Raw genomic sequence first — 21765 nt, 5'->3', positions numbered from 1 at the left:
GTGGTGACTGTGCTGTGTCTTCTGGCAAGCTTTAAAGTAACAACCCAGAAAAAGCAACTGCTGCTGCAGATCTGTAAGAGCAAATCTTTTATTTAAAAAATCAAGCTGGGGAGGAAAGAAAGAGGCTGCTCTTGCAGAGAAATTTTAGAATCTAGTATGTTCAGTAGTGAACTAAACATTAAAATTGTGGTTAAGAAGGTGCTAGTGCTTTCCAGGCATATCTCTTTATGGTTCTAGTGTCATGTCAAATGTTGAAAGGAAAAATGAGTGTGTCTGTGCACACAAATAATTATATTGAAGATTTCGTGCATACAGGATTGTCTATATATTTTCTTTTCAAAGGATGAAGCAAGAATAACTTACCGTATCTTTCGCCCCATAAGACGCACTTTTTCCCCTCCAAAAATGAAGGGGAAATCTGGGTGCGTCCTATGGGGCGAATGCAGGCTTTCGCTGAAGCTTGGAGAGCGAGAGGGGTGGGTGCGCACCGACACCTCTCACTCTCCAGGCTCCAGGAAGACATCCGCAGCCTGGCCAGCCCTGCAGGAGGTCCGGCAGGGATGTCTAGGCTGTGGATAGCAGCCTGCTTCCCGGAGCATCGGGCGCCCTGAAAGTAGAGCGCCCAGCGCTTCGGGAGCGCATCCGCAGCCTGGGCAGCCCTGTGGGAGTTCTCCGCAGGGCTCCCCACGCTGCGGATAGCAGCCTGCCACCCGGCGGGCGGGGTGCCCTGAAGCAGAGCGCCCCGTGCGCCGGGCAGACATCCGCAGCGTGGGGAGCCCTGCAGGGGTTCCCCGCAGGGCTCCCCATGCTGCGGATAGCAGCCTGCCGCCGGGCGGGCGGAGCACCCTGAAGCAGAGCGGCCCGCACGCCGGACAGACATCCGCAGCGTGTGGAGCCCTGCAGGAGTTCCCCGCAGGGCTCCCCACGCTGCGGATAGCAGCCTCCCGCCTGAGGCAGACATCGGCCAGCCCCACAAGCTCAGGGAGGTGCAGCGCCCTTCCTCGACCTGGTTTGGTTTCCCCGACCTGCTTTTGGGGGGGAAATAAAGGGGGGGAAATTCCTTTATTTCCCCCCCAAAAAACTAGGTGCGTCCTATGGGACGGAGCGTCCTATGGGACGAAAAATACGGTAATTGTGCTCTTCGGTGTATGTTGCAGATATCCCAAAGATCACCTCACCAGTTTGGTTATAGATATTCAGTACAAAAACTGGTGTCTTCAGAATTACTAAACACATATTTCAAAATATAATTATATGGGCTAATACTTTCAAAAATTCTGAACTTCTTAATTGCCTCTATTTGTTTTTAAGTTCCATAGTAATCCAAAATACAAATAAACACACACAAAACCAAAGACAGTAACAGTCTTTCTTTATTCTGTTTGACAGGTAAGGCATCATTCTACCTTAAAACATGAGATGCCATTGTGGTCCACTTGTCTTCAGAGGGGTCTGGAAGTCTTTGATTTCAGCAAGTATAATTAAAAGAAGTGGCATAAAGTTTACTTATACTTTGGTCTCATTTGTATGCCAAACTTTCATCAAGCCAAACTTTGGTTTAAAGGGGAACCTGCTTAGCTCCTGCTGATGCCAGGCTGCCACAAGCTAAGGCATTATGTTAAGAGTGACATTCAAAGCTAGGCTCAGGGTTTGTTATTATGAATGAATATATGAATTGTACATATTTTCTTTTAACTATACAGTCATACCTCAGGTTACAACTGCTTCAGGTTGCGTTTTTTGGGGTTGCAAACTGCCGAAACCCGGAAGTACTGGAACAGGTTACTTCCGGGTTTCGGCAGTCGCGCATGCGCAGAAGCGCCAAATCACAGCCCGCGCGTGCGCAGATGCAGGTTGCGAACGCTGCTGGTTGCGAACGTGCATCCCACATGGCTCATGTTCACAACCTGAGCATCCAGTGTACTTGTTGATGTCAAAGAGCTTACAGTTTATTTGGGGAGAAACAAACCATAAACTCAGATTGGGATTTAACTCTAAACTAGAACAGAACTTAACTTGTAGCAGCAGCAGGGGAAGAGTGAAACAGTCGAAATTTCACCACCACTTTGATGTAACTTCACCTTTAAACCATATGTTAGTTTAACCATGGTTTAAAGTGACAAACGAACTAAGCCATTGACAGTTATCTTGGTTAATGCTTAAGCAGAGCATCATATTCTGCAACTTTTTCTCAGGAACATCTTTATGTGGCAAGCTACTAACTTTAGCCCATTTCTCTAGTTTATCAAGGTAATGCTTTTTCATATTTGTTTAGATTTCTCACCTATTCTACTCAGAACAGAACACAATACTTATGTGCCTTTACCTTGGTTTATCCAACAGACCATAATGTTCATTAGGTTGGCTTCTAATAATTTAGCCAGTAAGATTTACGGCTGAAAAGGGACACAGGTTTACACCTCCCACATACAAAGCTGCTATTATGCCATTTAGCCCAATCGCAAGGACAGTTTGTCTTGCCATTGACCCTTTCCTATGCCATTCAACTCTATACATTTGTAGCTGGATTTAACAGAACACACATATAAAAATACTAACATTTGCAACTGACAGACTTAATGAAACTTGCTTTTTGCATGGACACAAGCTTTGAATACAATCAACCTCAAATGCGCCTTTGATAGTAACATTTGAATAAGAGAGACAGAGTGAAATCGAAAACACAGCTGCTCCCAGGCAAAAAGTCTCATTCATTCAAATGGTATTTGCAGTCTACCTAAAGCTCTTGACTACTGGAATAGATTGCAACTTCATATTAATGTGTGAGCAACATGTTGCCAAGTAACAACACACATAAACTGGGGTTCTCTGTGTTGTCTTAAAGAAGTATCATTGATCTGAATGAGTTTCACACATGCACAACTGACAATTTTGTTCGGAATTTCAAGGCCAAACTGCAAACTGCTGTGGCAACATACTTTTTATATAGGTTCCTATATTCAAAACAGAATTCAAACTGTTGTTTATGGTGTTTTTCTCCAAGGATTTGGCACTATTTAAAGCAAAACTGAGAAATCTGTCTGAGCCACAGAAAGAAGAAAGTATACTGTTCAATAAAATAAAAATGAAAAGAGTGAAATGCATTCAATGAAGAAGCCTATCAAAAAAAAAAACCATAATTTTTAGAGGACTCGGTTGTTGTTTTTAATGAAACCACTGTTTTAGACAACCACCTGTTTGTTGCAAACATTACGCTCCTGTTTAAAACTGCTAACATGCCCAAGTGTCAAAGTAGCTCTGGTGAAAGAGAGAACATTTTCAAGAATACTGAAATACCACCAACAGTATATACACAACCAACGTGTTAACATCAGAGCTGATACTAACAGTTGTGCAACCTCCTAGATTATCATTGGTGATGTGCGCCTGGTGGCCTGGTGCTGTGTGTCAATCATAATTTCCCAAATTTATTCCTCTGGAACTATATTCATGACTTCAGAAGAAGAAGAAATGCCACCACTGGCGTTTGGTCATAATACCCACACAGATTAAAAATAATAATGTGATAAATCCATGAAAGCAACTATCATAGTGTGCAATACTTCCTGCCACAAACACATTCTAATGATCAAATCAGCTGGTGAAGAGTCTTTTATTGTTATCATCAGCCATCTGCCTTTCTACAGTTGAATAGGAAAGCTTTAAAAAGCTGTAGAAAGGCAGGTTATTCTGATATTATTATTATTATTATTATTATTATTCCATCATTTTAAAGGGATCAATCTCATGTTTCTAACCTTGTCTCCAAAGTCCTCCGGGAACTTCCACAAAACCACAGGATCTGTAAATAATTGACAGACAGCATTAATCAGAGACAAAAGAACAGAGTCTTAGAGTAGAGTACATTAATATTAAAGAGGGTCAACGTAGCTTCAGGCTCACAGACAGGTACAAAAAATGTGTCTCAAAACTCAGATCCGGGATTATTCAAAATATTTTTTTTAATTTCATATTTATGAAACTCCATGCATATTTGTTAACACAATAATAGAAGGTTATTTTGTGGTGTGTGTGTGTTTTCCGTTGCCTTTTACTCTGTGGCTGTTTCAATGCCTTTTTAAAGATGTTATTCCAATATTCATTTTTGCAAAAGGGAATTAAAAGTAGAAAAAATGCAAAATGTTTTTCAAATGTCACAAATATCACTGTTTTTTAAAGCAGTTTACCAAGCTTTTTTCCACATTTACAATTTAAAATTACAGGTTAAGAATATCACAGAATACTACACATTCACCAGTTGACGTTTGGGACCTGCTACATCCAAAAATCATTTGGTTTTATGCAAACTAGCACTGGCTGAAGAAATGAATTTGATAGCTTAAGGGAGTTTTTCTTTCAATCCTAACCCCATGTAGGATGTGTACCTGGATCTCTTATCTGGCAGAACCCCCAAATACTTCATTCTGAGGGATGTTCTATGTGATAAAAAAGTTGTCAAGTAAATAAAGCAAAGCTTCAGTCTGCACAACGCTTAAATAATTCTGTCTGATACCGTTGTTTCGAAATTTGCTACTACTTCAGTCTTTGTTATATGCAATTATGGTATGTTATTAGGTAGTAATAAAACACACATGCAGCAGTTAATTGCCATATGAATATATAAAACACAATAGATCCCACAAGCTTGAAATCTGTCCACATTTGCTCTAATCCATTCCACAAAATAAAAACCAGTAAATATAGTCATGTTACTTGGTATTATGATATTGACTTTGCATCCCTCCAAAGGTCTTACTGGCCACTAACAAATATTCAAAGGATCAATTAATTTTCACACTTCCTTTCTGAAGTGCTCCCATCATTTTCATTTAAGGTACAGTGAGGAGAAGGGGACATTTCCATCACAAAAAAGTGATGGATATTTTGGTGTACCCAGCACCACAATCCTGAATGTGAGTCTCCTACCCCCTGAGTTGACAGGTATGAAAACTTTTGTTCAGAATTCTTTGTGTACTGGGAAATTGATTAAGTGAATGGAAGGAGGGTGTTGACAAGAAGCAAGAGGCTACATCTTGACAAGGAGGAGGAAGCATAATCCTATTCCGCAGTTATGTACTTCCTCTTCAGAACTACTGAGACCAAATTTACTTTTCCTGGGAAGACTGATTTCAATCTAGACACCAACAACGTTAAGTCAATTTTATGCTGATTTTATGGATGAGAGAACAGGAATAGCTAGAAGAAAACACCGTCACCAGAGATGACTTGTAACTCACTACACAGCTTAGATCAACATATGCCTTATAACAACTCAAAATATATTAGCGCTGGATTAAACACTTTTCATTTATATTTTTAAGTGACCATAAGACTCACCAAGTATTTGCAACTAATGTAGATATAATAATAATAATAATAATAATAATAATAATAATAATAATAATAAAATTATTTATATCCCGCCCTCCCCAGCCGAAGCCGGGCTCAGGGCGGCTAACAACAATAAAACAGTACAACAGTACAACACAACACCTCTAAAATCATTCATTATAAAATTAATTCAAATCAAACCAATGGCAACCATCGGGCCAGAGCTCCGCGAAGATTGCCGAAGGAGGGAGTCAGGCTGTGCCCTGGCCAAAGGCCTGGTGGAACAGCTCTGTCTTGCAGGCCCTGCGGAAAGATGTCAAGTCCCGCAGGGCCCTAGTCTCTTGTGTTATGAACATTACATTGGTTACAGATTTGCACAAAGTTGCTTCCACATGTGCAAGATATTGCTTCAGGTCCTCCTCCAGGAAAGGCATTCCATAAGGCACAAGCAAGTGTCACCACGGGTCCTCCACTATGTGCAAATAATCCCTTTCCACTCGTGTAAATAGTGAGGTTTGGATCCAAGCCCCTGGGATTATCATACAGTTCAATAATCTATCCTACTTTCTCTAAGAACAAGTTATTTCATTTTTACTGAAACTACAATACACTTATCTTAATTATAGCAAATTTAAGATGGACTAATGGTCAGGGGTCCCCTTTACCCCATTTAATGGTGGTTAAAAATTAAATCCAACCCCTTCCTCCGTATTTAAAAGTTTTTTTTTTAATTTCGTAAATGTCTAAACCTGTGTCCAAACATGGATTCTAGGGTGGTGCACATTTTAAAAATTCAAACACCAATACAATGTTAAAGCAAACGGCAAAAATCAAAACATAATAAAAACTAGAAGTAAAGTTAACATAGCGTCACAGGTGTCCTCCAATAAAAATTACACGATATCAATATTAAACTCAAGACAAAGAGCATATGAAGGAAACCTGCTAAAAGTAGCCTCAGCAATTATCTAAACAAAGGAAAATTTACATTTCATATATGTTTGTTACTGTCAATTAATTTTAGATATTTAAAGGAAACACAGAATCACAGAATTATAGAGTTGGAGGGGACCACAAGACTCATCTAGTACAAGCCCCTGCTAAGCAGAAATCTTGCCCAATGTGGAGCCCAAACCCAGAACCCTGAAAACAAGAGTCTCATGCTCTACCATCTAAGCTTTCCCAACAGTTTTCTCTGCATTAGAAAATATACCCTACAAGAACTGAAGTTAATGGTTAGTTAAGCTTTGATCCCATTTTGAAATCAGATTTCTACATCTTAGTTAATTAATATTCAAAACATCTTATTTTGGGCCAATATCAATATGGAGTGAAATGTTTCCAAAAAGAGAAATACAAACAGCAAGAGGTCAATATATAACATTTCTAATAAAAAGTCAAGTTATTTTTTTACTGGTAACTTTACTATTTTGTATAAAAATTAATCTTGTACCATATTGTTTTCATTGGACCAGTTGATAAACTCCATAGGTTTTAGAACTAGAAACCAGTTTAGAGGGAAATAAATAGGTTTACTTCAACTTTTCCCTAAGGCTCTGAATGTGGCATAGCAAGCAAAAAACAAGATGTTGTGCAGACTTGGTCACATTAGTTTTAGGAAACATGAGTGCACACATCCTTTTATTAAGATGCATGCAGATTAATAACAACTGCACGAGCATCTCAACTATTTTTCTACTTTTTAAAATGTTTTTTAATACAGTTTCTCTCTCTCCCCCTTTCTTTCTCTCTGTCTCTCTCTCTCTCACACTCTCTCTCTCTCTCTCTCTCTCTCTCTCTCTCTCTCTCTCTCTCTCACACACACACACACACACACCCCAACATTCCCAAAGCAGATGCTCAGTTGGGATGCAGTGCAACTAGGCTCCCCATCAAGCTGGGAAGCAATACAACTCTCTCAAGCTGAGCTTTGGCTTCAGAGCAGCTGGCATGGCACACAGCTCACTTTCTAGCCACCAGCTTTTCCAAGACAGACTACTCTCCCCGAGGCAGACACTGAGTTGGGAGACTGGTGGAGAACTGCCTTCTCACTGACCATCAGTTTTAGAAAGGTTGGCAGAAATCCAACTGGTAAAATATCTCTGATTTGCACTGGGAACAGATGCAGGGTTGTATCAGAAGCCTCTGTGCACAGCTTCAACTCCAAAGTTAGGTGTCTGGAAAATGATGTACAATTTATACACCACCATTTGTCCAAGAAAGGTGGCTCACATAGCTTAATACAAACACAAAATTCAAAGAATGCAGTACAATAAATTGCACATGGTAGACAGAGCACACCATCAACATATATGGCACTTTCCTGAGCACAAGAGGAAAGGTTCCCACCTTACACTCTAAAATTTGAGCCAGGAGAAAAATCAGAGAAAAGAGAAGGAAGTGGAGGCAAAAGTAATCAAGGAAAGAAAATGCAATTGTTTACATTAAATGTACTTGAGCTTAACTAGAGTGGGCATGGGAGCTTGGGGGTTAACTCAAAGGCTCCATGGGAAAAGGTGGGTTTTTAGGAGTTATTTGAAAGAAGTTGAAGAGAAAAGGCTTAAAAAAGAGGAGTTGCTTTAAGAAAGGAGGAGAAGAAAAGCTCAAACATCACTTAGTTAATCAATCACACCAAGTAGCCAAATTTGCACTGGCAGCCAAGAAGCTTCGTTCCAGCTATGTAAATGCACCCCAATCTTAAGTCTTAAAGTTGTAAATTTATTTTTATGTTGTAAACTGCTACAGGTTACGTGTATGATTTTAAATGAAATATTGACTTTGTTCTCTGTCGTCCATTGTAAAGGACTTTGGTTATATACAATAAAAATTGATTGATAGTTAAACAATCAATTAGTTACTCATCAATAGTCCAGATCCTCTCACCGCAAGTCACTTGTTCAAAAGTGGCTAAAAGACCACCATTCTGGCTTAAATGGTTAGCGCGTTAATATCACACCTATTAAGATAAATTGTACTTAACTGCAGACCATGAATGCAGAGATTGCTTCTGCTTTGTTCCCCCCCAGCATGAGCAACAAACTATGATTTCTAATTTTTCTGTACATCTAAACTAGGAAGCATGGTTTGTTTAACTCAAACAAACCTTGGCTTGACACTATGGTTGGTTTGGAGTGAAACCAATCACTATTCTTGCTCTGGACATAATGCTATGTAAAGGATATTAGGGTTGTGGCTCCCACTGCCTAGCAGGTACGACTAGAATGGAAGCCTTCTGCACATTCACAGTAACCCACTAGCTATGATTTTCTGTAATGTGCAATCCCTGCCACTGAATGTACCATGCACAGTCCTTCACCTGGAACAAATTGCCGGCCTTTGAGGCTTCAGTGCCTGGTTGGCATCTGTGAGAGGGTTGCAAAATGCACAGTATTTGCCCACCAGTTATGGGAGAAATAGAGGTGTATCAAAGGACTTCAGTGAAAAGTTTCACAAAGTGTATCTATTGAGTTTATCTATTCATTCATTAATTCTGTACCGTTTGCAGTTAATTAGTTACAAAAATACCATAGAGTACTCCAGCACTCTAAATACTAATGAGCAAATTAGAAAGGTTAGAAATAACCGATTTCCTGTTTGTCGTTTAAGCACAGCAAATTATATTGGTTACAGTAATTCCTACTGAAAGAGCAGTGTAAACCATGGGTAGGCAAACTAAGGGCCGGGGCCTGGATCCGGCCCAATCACCTTCTAAATCCGGCCTGCGGACAGTCCAGGAATCAGTGTGTTTTTACATGAGTAGAAAGTGTCCTTTTATTTAAAATGCATCTCTGGGTTAATTGTGGGGCATAGAAAATGTTCGTTATTATTTTTTCAAAATATAGTTCTGCCCCACAAGGTCTGAGGGACAGTGGACCGGCCCCCTGCTGAAAAAGTTTGCTGACACCTGGTGTAATCAGTCTGTAGTCAGGCCAGTTTTTAGCACAAAAGATGGCTTTTTTATTTTAAAAAAACACACACACATATTCTACAACTGGAAGAATTTACTGTTTTTAAACTCTCTTCCAGCAAACTGAAAGGGGACCGTTCTGGTGTGCAGCACTGAACTTTTTAAAATTGGAATTATTAGGTTATTATATATACACACCTTAAAAAGAATTGGCTGCAAGTAGCTAGGAAAGCATATCAGATTAATTTTTTAACAGATTTCATATAAGGGATACACAATTTAAACCAGAAATATTACTGTCAGGCACATCCGACTTTAGGTGAGGGTCTCAGAATCTTATCTCAGAAGGATAAAAGTGGAAGATGTTTTAGTAGCTGAATGAAAAGCTGCCTGGGCAAGTAAGGAAGAAAGCAGTCAGTATTTGCCAAGGAACAGTAATCAAAAGAAAGAACAAGGGCAAAACAGAGTAGAGGAACTTAATAAAAAAAAAAAAGAGGGGGGGTGCAGAGAACCTTAAAGAACACTTGCTATCTTGTCTGGCACTTAAAATATGTTAGATTAAAGACAGTATGCAAATGACAGTGCCACTTTAAGACATACTTGAAAGCACACTTTAATGCAAATCATAGACTTGGTGGATTTATGCTCATGAAAAGAATTTTGCTGATGTTATCAGTCCACTCTTTACTATAGCAGTCGTACCTTGTAAAATCAGGCAATCTGTTACAAGGAATATTTGGCCAAAAGAGGTGTGTGTGCATGTGTGAATCCAATTACTCCAATTTTAAAGAATGGATTGAACTAAAGTTATTCTGGTTATATTAGTTGTGTGTGGACAATCTAGGAAAGAAAAACTTTTTTGGGAGAACTTCTATTCAGTTTTGTGGACAACTGAAAAAAAAAATGCTGATTTTTCATAGTATTATCAGAGTTTAGAGCAACACTGTAAACAACACTATCATCAGCTTGCTTTCTAGGAAGTTTCTTGTAGCTGCTGTTGTTAAAATGAAAATGCTTCCTTTGAAATGTAAATATAATTCTTGTATGGTGCAATATAACGGCAAGTCAGTAGAGTGCACTACTATGGTTACTAAAAGGCAGAAATGACTGCCTTTTCTGGTGGCTTCTGACCTGATCCAAGGAGTATGGCATGATAGAGGAGATCATGAGGGACTGAAATTTATTCTGAAGATGTCTGTCACAGTGTCGTTAGCCTACAGCAGAGTAGGAAAGAAGCCCTGATCCAGATTCAGTGAAAAGTGGATGGCTGCCCATCAAAACAAATTTTTATATATAGAAACACATGAACATGACCTTTGATCAACTCAAGCATGAGTTGTCTCATTACACTCTAGAGTGGCTAATCTGTTATCTGCAACATCTGTGATACTGAAGAAGTCCATGATGTTGAAACACATCTGGCAATTGGAATAGTTAATCATCACACATATTAGATTTTATTTTTTTTAATTCTCCCTATATGTTAAGGAACTTTATATTTAACAATAAATATCTGTACTAAAAATACATGTACTGAAACATTTTAGTTTTGTTTGTAAATGCATGTCTCTATGTTCATATGTGATAGTAAAACACATTATTTTTGACTCTGCAGTTCTGTCAACCAAAACAATGATATTTTTATTTAACAATTCCATACCAAACTGTATTACAAAAGTAAACACAAATATAAACATAGATAACTGCCCCTATGAAGAGTATTTCAGGATTCTTTAAAGGGCATTTCTTTAATAAACAATATATTCTATAAATAATATTAAAAATATTCTATTTAGCATAATATTTGATCTACTATAATGTATAATATTAATTTTTCATTTACAGCATCCTTGTTTTCCATAGGCTATAATCAAAACAAATCATGGCGTTAATTAGATCCACATTTCATTTTTCTTAATTCATCTAATCTTTCTTCAGTTGATCCTATCTTCCCAAGCCATTTTATATACGGTTGTAATTACCAAATTCCTGGCTATTTATAAAATCCATAAACAAATACCAACCTGCCAAAAACTTGAGTGACTTTCTTTGACCTCTCATTACTTTAGGTCTGTGAGACAATCTTACCAATACAGCTATTTGCCAAACTTTACAGTACCAATAATCTAGATTCATTAATGACATATTTTACCCAAAGACCTCAATGTTATGTGCATATATTTCACCTATTTAAAGGGTTCCTTCGGCCTAGCATCTATGGAAACAAATAACGAAGGGCTGGTTCACATGTAATGCTTCCAATCTCTTATGCAAAGCTAAGGGCCTGACAGCAAATTCTCAGATTATGTGTTCTCTCGCCACCCTGATCCAAGATTAAAGGTGTATTTCAGCATTTACCTTATCCGGCCAATGATCTTCTCTTAATCCCAAACTGATCTGCTCTTAATCACAGGACTCTAGTCATGAATCAGAAGGATGATGCTGGTCAGCAAATTAGGAACCACTGCTAAAGATACTGCCAGCATGAACCTAAGCATGCTTAAGACTTCCAAGTAGGAACAGAGTAAGACATGGGCATAGCCAGGACTTACGTTGCGGGGAGCAAGTAGACAGGATTTATGTTGGGAGAACAGAGCACCCGTCTGTCATCATCCTCTATCTGGCTCTGTCTAGCATATTCAGAATGAAATGTCTCAACAACAGTTGTTTTAAACTACTTTATTTTGACCCCAAGTGCTCAAAAAAATCTGTCAATATCTTTCTACAATTTCTACTTTTAGTTAAGTATTTTTATTTATTTACTTGATTCAGGGAAAGGCATCTCTCCCCGGTACACTCATGGAGTAAGAGGAGAATATGAAATCTTGCCCACACCTTTTTAAACCTGATTCTGAAATTAACAGCATCCATTTATTGAGACACACCCATTTACACACACCAAAGGTCCATAATATTCCTACAAATATATCAGAAAAGACTAGACAGAGAAGCTGTCTCCAGGCATTCACTGTTGGACATTTGAAAGAGGAATGTGTGAGACTAGCTCTATCACCTTGATCATGCCCAGGGCGCAAGCGGACACATGATTGGCAGAGTCTGAAAAGACCCACTTCATTGCATGGAAGGTTTCCAACTCAAGGACAGGAATCCTAGTCAATCAGCATTCCCACTCCAGTTGGAAATCCATCACATAATAAGGGAAGCCCCTTCAGATTCGGCTGATCACTAATAGCCAACTTCCTAATAACTGTGAGCTTGTGTCTCTCCTCTGCTCCACTTTTTTTTTCTTTTTTGGTACTAACAAGACAGATCCAACTTTGAGCTACTTTAATGGAAGGTCAATCCTCTTTGCCCAATATTGTGCTATACCATTTAAAAACAGAATGGAAAGTCACTGGGAGCATAAAGGAAAGCCTGTTTTGCTACAATGCCATTAGTTATGCTACAAAATGAAAACCTTAATCAGGTGAAGGTTCATTGCACAGAAAGTACAAAGATGAAATTGAACCTGCCAAGCTTTTAGCTTGGCTTCCTACAAACTAAGGGATTTCAAGAAACGAATTCCCCAGCTTATCTCCTGGGTTAACGAGTAGGCTTGAAAGACATGCCACCTTTTAAAACTTCAACAAGCAGATGTAAAATTAACTGTCCTTAATTAAATTAAATTTAATTAAATCAAATTTAAATTAAATTAAATATTAAATTAAATTAAATTAACACTTTTAATTTGAAACCTTAAATTTAAAACCTCAAAGTGAAGATGGTACTTTAAAAAAAAAATAGGCAAACACTGTACAACTGTCCTCAGAACACCTAACATTTGGCAAAAAGCTACAGTCATTACTGGACAGGGACTGCCTGGCCACAGGCTGGTAACCTCAGGTAGACTACTGTGATACACGCTATATCAGCCTGCATTTGAAGCTGGTTCAGAAGCTGCAGCTACACTGGGTTAAATGGTAGCCTGTATACTGTATACTAAATGCTATCAAGGTGAGAGCAAGGTTCTTGAAAGACCCCACACAGATTCTCCTAATGTCCTGTAAAGATCTTTTTATGCAGGCATTTGGTTAGTTGAGATGTTTGGTCACTCTGATGGTGTGGACTTGATTTATTATTTTTGTGATTTCATTTCTCAGATCGTTTATTATATAATTTGTATGTATTATATATTTAATGATGTAGCCCACTATGGAGTTCGTTTTAAAGAACAATAGATTACAATAATCCCCCCACAAGGACACAGTTAAAACGTGGTATGCGGCAATGCAGGAGAGGGTACTCTCAGTAATGGAATTTCATCTCCTCTCAGATATGGTTGGCTCCAATTCTGGTGAGTTTTTAGTGCTAGTGGAAGACTCATTTATTCGTTCAGGCTTTTGTGGACCCCACTAAACTGCTGTGTTCCTGGTTTCATGGGGATTTTTTCTCTAGTTCTTGCTCCTGTATTAATAAGCATTGTATATCTGGCTTTTAATGTAATCTGCTCTGGGATTGCTTCAGCAGCGATACAAGAAATATTTTAAATAAATAATAATAATGAAATAATAGAATTATCACTGCTAATATCCTACAGCACATTGGCTGGTGATGGCACTTATCATTTGGTGCTTAATAGAAAAAAGCTGTGGAGCTGTTGCACGTCTTTTACAAAAGATAAGCATGACAAAGCATGCATAAAATAATATGCACCTAACAGCTGAACATATCTTCTATTTCCACCACTCAGAGAAATAAATTTGCTTTAACTGATTTCAACACTGCATTTTTAGATTGTTGTAACCTGAACTGAGGCTTGATGGTAAAGGGTGGATAAGAAATCCAGTTATGGTGGTGGTTGTTGTTCATGAAGCCCAGAATGCAGCAAGACCAGAACTTCAGGAAAAAGCACGTAATTCTGACCTCTGAAGTCCTTAACTCAACACAAGGTGCTGTGCAGGGCAGTTACTATAAAAAACAAGGGCGAAAATCCAGTACAAAGACTGATATGCTAGGATAGTCAGCATATCTACTGTGTGCTCCACAAGAGCATAGAAATACAACAGTGGTGGAAAATCAGCATCCATGCACTTAATTCCAAAGAGGTGTCAACAATATGTTCATGTTCCTGTGTAATTATTAATCTAGGTTGCTTTGTGCAAAATGCTCCCTTTCTGTGGAAAATGCCCTTTTTTCAATAGTTTCTAATCACCAAAGTTCTTAAATGTGCACAGCATGAGGCCAAACGCGTGCTCTGTCATCTGAGCTATGATGTGGGGTTTTGATACAGGTGGTATATGCTGTGACTGGGTACTGAGTTATACCCTAATTTATGCTGTTTTGTGGCAACCATTTTTTTGGGGAGGGGGAGAATCCCCTCCAATTCATTGCACCATGTCTGTGGCTGGTGTAAAGTTGCACTGTCAATCGGAGTAGGAACAGTTTCTCCTCGGGCCACCCCACATTATGCCCTGTGATTCCACTCTCATCCCTTCTAGTGGAACAGTACCAGCAAGGAAGTGCTCCACGAAGGCATGCGAGCTATTTTGCCAGCATATAAATCCTAACAGTAGCATATCTGGCATTCTGCCAGCACAGCAGAGCTTCTCCCAAATCCCAGAATGCCCCAGCAGACAGGTCTTCAGTACAGGATCGTGCCCTTCAACTTGCACAATACTGTTAATGGGTTTGCAAGGGGACCAAAACCTGGGTGCTAGGTTCTCCCCATAATCTCTGAAATTAGTAAATGTGGAGTTTGAAGTCAAGCCAAGACAGCTTCCTCAGGAGATTAGAGAGGTGCCATCAAAGAACATAGATAGGTGGTGACAGAGTCATTAACCTGACAATAGGTGAGACATTCAGCAACAGACAAGAAAGCAGGAGACTACTAGGATTACAGGGAGCACGATGTCAGGACAGAAGGAGGTGCTTTTTGCAGGAGGCTTTTGAATCATAGGTTCCCAGTGTGACAGGGGGGACGCTGGATGAGGAAGGGAAGGAGTTGTTTTCTGCAAAGGCTGCTGGGAAGAGGCCGCAGCAAGCAGGCAGAACTCCATGCAGCGCTGGCTGGAGGAGGCTGCACCAAGAGACAATGTGCCTTGATTTCCTAATGGAAACACAACCCTGGGTGAGCACATGGAACTCCCTAGAATCTTGCTACCTCTTGGCAGACACTGGGCTGTAACAATACTGTGTTGGTTGGTACTGCATAACTTGAAAATTTCAAGCCTTTTTACAAAGGGAAATCTAACCATGCATATACAAATGAATTGGAATGACATTCAAATATCAGTGAACTGTAAATTGTTATCTCAGTAGTGTTTCCATAATAAAAACCTAGAATACAAAACTGAGCTGCAGGTTTTTTAAAAAAGCAAACAAACTGAAAATCCCTTTTTAAAAAAATAGTTCCCGAAAACCGTTTCTTCCTTTTTTATTTTCCCTCACCCACTAAGGAAATGTAAACCCCTCAGTTTTTAACACAGGTAATGCAGGGACACACAAGGGAACTTCACTGACACTAAGAAGCCAAACCTGACCTGATAGATCAATTCCCATTCTGGGGAGTATCCAGGATACCATAATTCAAACCACTCTGATTGTGACATTGCCAACTGTATCAGATTATATTTTGCAGCTTGGTGATTCCACTAGGAATTTAACTTGAGAACCTAACCTTTCTTACTTGCACAAAGAAGTCTTTAAAAGCTCTTCCAGATTTAAACAGAAAATCACAATCAAATTTAAAACTGTGACCATTACTGCTTGTAAATATAAAGAGAGTACTTCAAAGGCCAAGTTTACTACTCTACCCGTAAACTTCATCTTTTGTCGTACTATTCATGTTCAATATTGTTTGACTGTTCAAATATACCAAGCAGTGTCATGGTTTAAAGACACTTTATTAATCAATAACTATAAACCTTTTTTATTTTCCTTTTCCATTTTATACCAGGCCTATTTCAATAGCCTAAGAGGGGGAAATACACTCATCAGTCACCTGACGGAGTAATTCAAAACTTAACGAAACAGGGCTAATGGGTGAGAATTGAATTGAAAACACCTTGACAAAGAAAGCAATTTCTTTTCTTCGCACTCCTCTGAAGCTGTGGGTGATCACTGAAATCGAACCATCAACAGTGAGGGGCCATCTGTCCCAAGGGCCTTCCACATGAACACAAGGAAAAAAATTTAAATGCTGCTCCGCATACATTCAAGCATTGATTTATCTATGACAGGCAACATGTAGCTGAAAATCTATGTTTTGACGTACTTCACATACCAGTCTTTAAAGTCAACACCAAACTTCTGATAAGAACAAAGCAAGAAGGCAGGTTAATAGAACTGCTCAGAGAAAAATCAGTGTTACTCCAACAGCTAAGAAACCTTTTAATGGAATTATATCACTAGGCTAAGTTACAGGCCTTCTGCCTTATGCAGAGATTCAGTTCACACATCGCTTCTATCCATTGTTACACTTGTACCTATATTTATGTGATATTTGTACATACAGGATTGAGCCAGATTACTGTTCAGCAGGACCAAAAACAAAACAAAACACATGGGTAGAACAATGATGCAGAATGCCCAAGGCACTCAAAGCAGCACTAAGTGGCTTGAGAATGACAAAATTCAATAATCCAAATGAATGCTGAATTACTGTCTCACTGGATATCTACAGAAAGGAGGTAAACTGAATTCTGCACTGGAAACTCATGGATATTTGAAAGAACTCTCAGTAATATTGGTACGCTTCAGCCCACATCACTCACCAGGCACACTGAATATTAACCTGGTTGGCCCTCTTGGCTGATTATTGCTGTTAACTGGAAATGCTGCTTTGCAAAGTATTTATTTACTGTACAGCAGATGTGAGGAACTTGGGCACTTCCAGATCTTGTTGGTCTCCAATTCCAAGCCCCAGGCAGCAGGGTCAATAATCAGTTATGATATCAGCTGTTGTACAGCAACATCTGGGGAGGGAGGGCACGAGTGCCCCAGTTCTGATCCAAGGAGTGAGCAAAGTATGGAAAAGATTTAGCGTGTCGGGGGAAAGTCCCAGATACTGTAAATCTTCTTGACTTCAAAGTAGCCTCAACTAAAGTGGCTATCTGCTCTAAGAAACCTTCAAAGTGTCCTTTAACAAGTTACTAGTAGTAGTAGTAGTAGTAGTAGTAACAAGCTACTAGTAGTAGTAATAACTTTGCTAATGGCAACGTTTATAATAAATTGTAGTGGTACCCCTTTCTGATAGAGAAACCCTATTGGAAGGAGTACCTAAATTCTGAGAAGAGTAAAGAGTCTTTTTCTATGTCCGTGAAATGTCAGATTACAAACCTTCTAACATTAATGCCATTGTGAGAAATTTAATTCAATTATTTTTATTTTTCTGTATATTTGTTTGTTTATTTATTCAGCATTCATATAACCTCAAAAGCCACTTGCTTCTATTATTAATGGAAATAAGAAGCTTCAAGTCAAAAACATTTTTTAGATAAAGAAGAGAAGAAGCAGGAAGTCTGGGGCTGTGTGAACTGAAATCTTAAATTAAAATTAAAAGCATAGTGACAAAAACACAGTAAATACCACAGGAGCCGACTCACTGAATGAGGCTGGCAATTACTAGCCAAAGTGATGTTTGTGTTGTGAACAATGATCTTAAATAGATGACAACACCAAATCCCATACTTTTAGTTAATTATTCCTAAGCATCGCCTTATAAAATATTTCTGCAGTAATGGATAATACTTTTAAAAGTATTTCAACAAGGGTAACAAGACATCTTTAGGATAGAAAACAAGATCAAAACTGTGAAATACACCACAACATGAAGGCTTGATCAGAAACACAATGCTTTCAACTCTCTGAAGAAAACAGTTTTGAAAAGGGGGCTGCTTCTTGAGAAGGCAGAGGCCCCGGGAAGATGCAGTTATTTATATTAATCATGGCACTTTTGATCCAGAGTAGGCCACTGGGACAGCAGATTCCTGATCCCATCTTCTGCAATGCCAGTCTAGACTCAGTACTGCTAGAAACTTATGTGAGAGTCATAGCACATGTGTTGCATGTAGAAAGCCCCTGTGGTTAAAATAGAAAAAGAAAACAGTTCTCCAAAAGAAGGACTGGGCAAGGCTACTTTGCCTGAAACCCTGGAGAACTGCTGATAGCTGGAATGGAGAGTAAGGGGCTGGATGTACCTATAGTCTTGTTTGCACTTCATACTAAGCCAAACATATGAGCACACAGGTTTCCAGAGAGGAGATGCCAGCTGCTTTGCTCCTTCCCTGCAGTTCTGTTGCTGCATTGCACTCAGGTAAGCCATGGTTTGTTCATAAGCATAGTTTGGCGTAATGTGACATGCAAAACAAGTCAGTATAAAGCAGCATCATGTGTCCATTATGCTTATTGCAGTATGATTTCAAACCTAACATTATATATACAGTATATATAAATAAAAAAGAGTACAGTGGACGCTCTGGTTGCAAACCTGATCCTTGCGGGATGCATGTTCGCAACCCGCAGTGTTTGCAACCCACAGCAGTGTGTCTGCGCACGCGCAGGTTGTAATTCAGCATTTCTGTGCATGTGCGACCGCCAAAACCCGGAAGTAACCCATTCTGGTACTTCTGGGTTTCGGTGGATCCATAACCCAAAAAAACGCAAACTGAAGCATCTGTAACCAGAGGTATGACTGTATACTATACAGTGGTACCTCAGGTTAAGTACTTAATTCATTCCAGAGGTCCGTTCTTAACCTGAAACTGTTCTTAACCTGAAGCACCACTTCAGCTAATGTGGCCTCCTGCTGCCGCTGCGCCTGCAGAGCACGATTTCTGTTCTCATCCTGAAGCAAAGTTCTTAACCCGAGGTACTATTTCTGGGTTAGCGGAGTCTGTAACCTGAAGTGTATGTAACCTGAAGCTTATGTAACGCGAGGTACCACTGTACAGTGGTACCTCAGTTTAAGAACAGCCCTGTTTATGAACTATTCGGTTTACGAACCCCGCTAAACCGAAAGTAGTGTCCTGGTTTACGAACTATACCTCGGTCTAAGCACAGAATCCGAACAGTGGAAGGGCACTGGCAGCGGGAGGCCTCATTAGGGAAAGCGCGCCTCGGTTTAAGAACGTTTTCAGTTTAAGAATGGACTTCCGGAAAGGATTAAGTTCATAAACCGAGGTACCACTGTATATACATCTATAACACATGCCCTTCTATTCAAATAAATATTGGCTTCATTTCCAAGTCATTAGGATTATAGTATTTTATAAGACAAAAACTTTAAGTTACTGTCCATTTCCTATTGCAAATTATGCTATACAGCAGACCCAGACAACAAGCTCAAAATCCCAGCACTCCATTGCATACTCTTGATTGTTGATGCTTGACTTACAGAAAAAAAAGGAGGGTAACCAGTTAGGCTTAGACCAGTAAATCTGGAGCATGTGGAATATGTCTATTAACTATCAGCATCCACCTCCATCATTTATAATTGGATTGTGCCTAAGTTCCACAGTACTTATAATGCCAAAACAAGATCAGAGAGAGAAATGTCCTGATTTCTTTTGCATTACCACTGGGAACAGCTCTCCCCTGGTGTTGCACAATAGCAGTGACCACCCAAAGACCTCTGCATTAACTATGGACACTCTTCCCACTGCCTGCCAAAGAAACGGGCATGAGGAAAGCCCACGATGTAGGCTGTCCTTTATAACTGCCCTAAGGAAGGATAAAATTTCTTACTGAGAAACAAAAAAATATGGAGATTCCAGGGAATAAATTTAGTTGTGTGTACAGATGTTGCAAACTGAGGTATCCTTACATGAAATCCCACGGGGTGTTTGAATGTCTAAACCCCGCCCCCAAAAAATCTACTTTAGCACTCCTCATACTTCAAACTATCTAACTGGGGGGAGGGAGAGGGGAGAATCTGCGCAAGTTACAAGAAACTAAAGTCCGCAGAAATCATGCCGTCTTACGAGAATTCATGTAACCACACCTGACAATCATTTGCTTGACCCATTTTGAGTAAACAATACGCAGGGTACTTGAAGGGGTTTTTTCCTGCCCTTGTTTTATCCCACTCTTTGCTGGTCTCTTATTTTACGGTCAGAGGTTAAACTCCTGACCTCTCACCTTTAAGGCAAGTTTTTCTCCTCTCTTGCATAAAAAAAAAGTTTTTCACACTGTGAGCATTTAGATTAGCCCCTCTCCTTTGGAACAAAAGCCACGTCTTTGTATCGCTGGTTTGGGCATGGAGTCTGTACATCAGAGGAAGCTGCTCCTACTTAACATTCACAATAACTGTATTGTGAGGCCCCACTAAAGCCTCGTCTCTCAGTGTCTAGACTTTCACCCAACCAGCCAGAAAAAGAAAATCCTATCAAGCACTCAACTGAAAATTAACTAAGGTACCCTGTTGTGAACCTGATGAAGATGTTATTTGAACATACGGTAAAACTTTCCATTGTTTAATAGAGAGATAGGAGAAAACTTTAAGAGGCCTGAGCTTTAAACAATCATTGGCACTAATTCCCTTATGGGTCAGTACGCGCATTTTATTGGGATGCAGCTACCAGCCCTCTCTGCTCCTTTAAATTGCACAGAGTACAAGATGACATTCAAACTGCTGGTTATTGAAAATATATTTGCCCCTACTTTATTTAGTCTAAAGCAAGCCATTTATATTTTTTTTTAAAAAAAAAAAACATTAAAAGTTTTTTGTCTTGCAACAAAAAAAGATACCTATGGTGAGGCATATGGCAATGGAGCAACCCACAAGCCATAGTGTGCCTTGGTACTGAGGATGCAGTTTTATAGGCTTGGGATTTTAATATCATTGATGCTTTAGAAAGAAAATGAAAACATTTCATCAACTGATAACCACATATATTGTGGGTCTTGAATAAAGTCACCAAGACACACCAATGACATTGTGCAGAAACATGCTTATATTTCTGCCTAGTTTACTGGTAACAATTACTCAGGCTGAGCAAAGAAATTCAATCAGTATCCAGCTTGCTAGAATTTAAAGAGCTCAGGGACTCTGAATCAAGACACCTTGGTGCTTCTTTGTCTATAGGCAACTGTTCTGCTGCAGTGACTACACTCATGCCATCTTCTAGCAGTCCAGCAAGTTTATGCACTTACTAGCAGAAGCAGTAAATAGCAAAAACAAACACAGGATAGGAAGACAAGCAAACTTGAATGGAGAACAGGAAGGCAAATATGTAAGAAAGTTACTTAAAAAGAAATTTGATTCAGGCATTTCCAGGTTTCAAGTGTTTAAATGTTCTAGAATTAGCTCATCTAGCAAACCTTAAATCAACTTGAGATTTATGTTCACACATTTACTACACTACTATCAACAGATAATTTTATGAGAGCTAGTTATCAGCTTCATTATACAATGTGTGTCAAAAATATTTGGCCATTCTTACTGCATGCCTAGTCTTCAACATGTTTGATAATGTCCTTAAACACTCCTCCCACACTTTTGGAAGAGGCACAACACATCATAGCACCCTTTCCGTTCAATCTACCATTCCATTCCCATCACCTTAACAATTATTTAAGAAACACGTTAC

General features: G+C 39.3%; 1 protein-coding gene across 2 annotated transcripts in view; it reads right to left on the bottom strand.

Moving 5' to 3' along the window:
- Nucleotides 1-21765, bottom strand: part of DENND1B (DENN domain containing 1B) — a 168878-nt gene that overhangs the window by 123451 nt on the left and 23662 nt on the right. For both annotated transcript variants that reach the window (XM_081914845.1, XM_081914846.1), the window contains exon 3: nt 3759-3802. In XM_081914845.1, coding sequence (XP_081770971.1) covers nt 3759-3802 — 44 coding nt within the window. The remainder of the gene's footprint in view (nt 1-3758; nt 3803-21765) is intronic.

This window comes from Podarcis melisellensis, assembly GCF_964234715.1.
Source record: "Podarcis melisellensis genome assembly, chromosome: 6".
NCBI classification, from domain to species: Eukaryota; Metazoa; Chordata; class Lepidosauria; order Squamata; family Lacertidae; genus Podarcis; species Podarcis melisellensis.
Note: the sequence above shows the minus strand (reverse complement) of the source record. Positions and strands in the feature narration are given on the sequence as shown.